At 44.8% G+C, this 1492-nt stretch overlaps 1 protein-coding gene across 1 annotated transcript; it reads left to right on the forward strand.

Annotated features, from left to right (window-relative positions):
* The first annotated feature begins 36 nt into the window (after positions 1 to 36).
* On the forward strand, positions 37 to 1486 carry LOC111648587 (calpain-1 catalytic subunit-like). The gene is made up of 4 exons (XM_023398385.2): positions 37 to 130; positions 210 to 323; positions 902 to 960; positions 1068 to 1486. Exons 1-4 carry the CDS (start codon positions 91 to 93, stop codon positions 1092 to 1094), a joined length of 240 nt encoding a protein of 79 aa, XP_023254153.1. The 5' UTR covers positions 37 to 90; the 3' UTR covers positions 1095 to 1486.
* The last annotated feature ends 6 nt before the right edge of the window (positions 1487 to 1492 follow it).

The raw sequence follows: 1492 nt of genomic DNA on the forward strand, positions 1-1492 counted from the left end.
AGTGTTTCCTGTGACCTGCTGAATGTGATGTCATGACCTGTTTCTCTGCAGGGGATCTTCAGGGAGTTTGACCTGGATAAGTCCGGGTGTATGAGCTCCTATGAGATGCGTCTGGCTCTGGAAAATGGCGGTAATTCCTCCTGAAGCTGAAAGTCACAGCGTCACTCACTCAGAGTCTTTCCCTAACCTGTGACATCCTCTGTCCTCAGGCTTCAAACTCAACAACAAGCTCTACCAGATGCTGGTCGCTAGATACGCCGACAACGAGATCATTGACTTCGACAACTTCACCTGCTGCCTGGTCAAACTGGAGGCCATGTTCAGTACGTAAGCCGGGGACCGGGTCTGAGATACTGTTGTTAGGATGAAGAACAGACTTCCTGTTGTTGTCAAACCAGATCAATGAAGCTCAAACTGTGTCACTGTGGAGCTCAATGTTTAAATGTGGATGCAGATGAAAAAGTTTTCTCTTATTCACACTAATTTTAATATGAAAATAAGACTCAGATTAAACTGATTGAACTGCAGTTCACATAGAGGTCGTCATGGTCGTGGTTCAAAGGTTGAATGGAAGACAGCAAGGTCTGACAGGTGAGGAGATCCAGGTGTTTCAACTCTGATGTTAGTTCAGTTTCTATAGACACCTGGTTCTCCTCACCTGTCAGTCAGAACTTCAGGTACCTACAGAGGTGTAGCTGCTCCCTCTGCTGGACCACAGAGTGAACTACTTCAAACACTGTGAGGTCCACACTAAATGTTACAGGTCATATTTTATTTTATTTTCATGTTCAAATGCGGTTTGATGTGTGATCTCAGAATTACAATTTTTACAGAGTGACTTGAACGCAGCACTTAGAGCTTCAGATCCAGGTTCAGGACTTCCTGTTGTGTTTGTTTTCAGAGGCGTTCCAGGAGCTGGACAGAGACGGGACAGGAACCGTGGAGATGAACATCACCGAGGTACAAAGAACCAGACGAAACCAGAAACTGGTTTAACAGTCAGACCCAGTTACTGAGGCGTTCACAGTCTGTAGGTAAACTCAGTGTCCACTGTGCTCTCTCCTCAGTGGCTCTACATGACCATGTGTGGATGAAGAACTTCCTGCTGCTGAACTTCAAGTGCCTCCAACAGGAAGATCAACACAACAGCTGATTACCAACCTGAGCATGAACACACCACTGCAGCTCCACCACACTGCTGCACAGCACTGCGGTTCTACAGTACTACCACATTACTGCAGTACTACTGCAGTACTACTACAGTACTGTAACGCAGCAGTGCTGTGCTGCTCTGTGCTCAACAACATCACAGTCTTCCAGTCAGTTGCTGGTTGTTGAGGATCACTGCTGCTGAGCACAAACACATGACATAAAGATGATCAAAATAATCTGAGTGAAGTCATCATAAACTTTTTGAATTAGATTTTTGCCTAATCTAAAGTAATCTAGAATCTGGTCAGTTCATGTTTTTACAATTAAAGCTTTAATTAAC

The sequence above is a fragment of the Seriola lalandi genome, unplaced genomic scaffold, assembly GCF_002814215.2.
Source record: "Seriola lalandi dorsalis isolate HSWRI2012SDOR001 ecotype SW California unplaced genomic scaffold, Sedor1 jcf7180002043715, whole genome shotgun sequence".
NCBI lineage: Eukaryota > Metazoa > Chordata > Actinopteri > Carangiformes > Carangidae > Seriola > Seriola lalandi.

Excerpts from the sequence above, each read along its gene's own strand:
- LOC111648587 (XM_023398385.2), top strand. The coding sequence starts at position 91 with ATGAGCTCCTATGAGATGCGTCTGGCTCTGGAAAATGGCG. Across the intron at positions 131-209 it reads TCTGGCTCTGGAAAATGGCG|GCTTCAAACTCAACAACAAG; the intron begins GTAATTCCTCCT and ends CTCTGTCCTCAG. Across the intron at positions 961-1,067 it reads TGGAGATGAACATCACCGAG|TGGCTCTACATGACCATGTG; the intron begins GTACAAAGAACC and ends CTCTCTCCTCAG.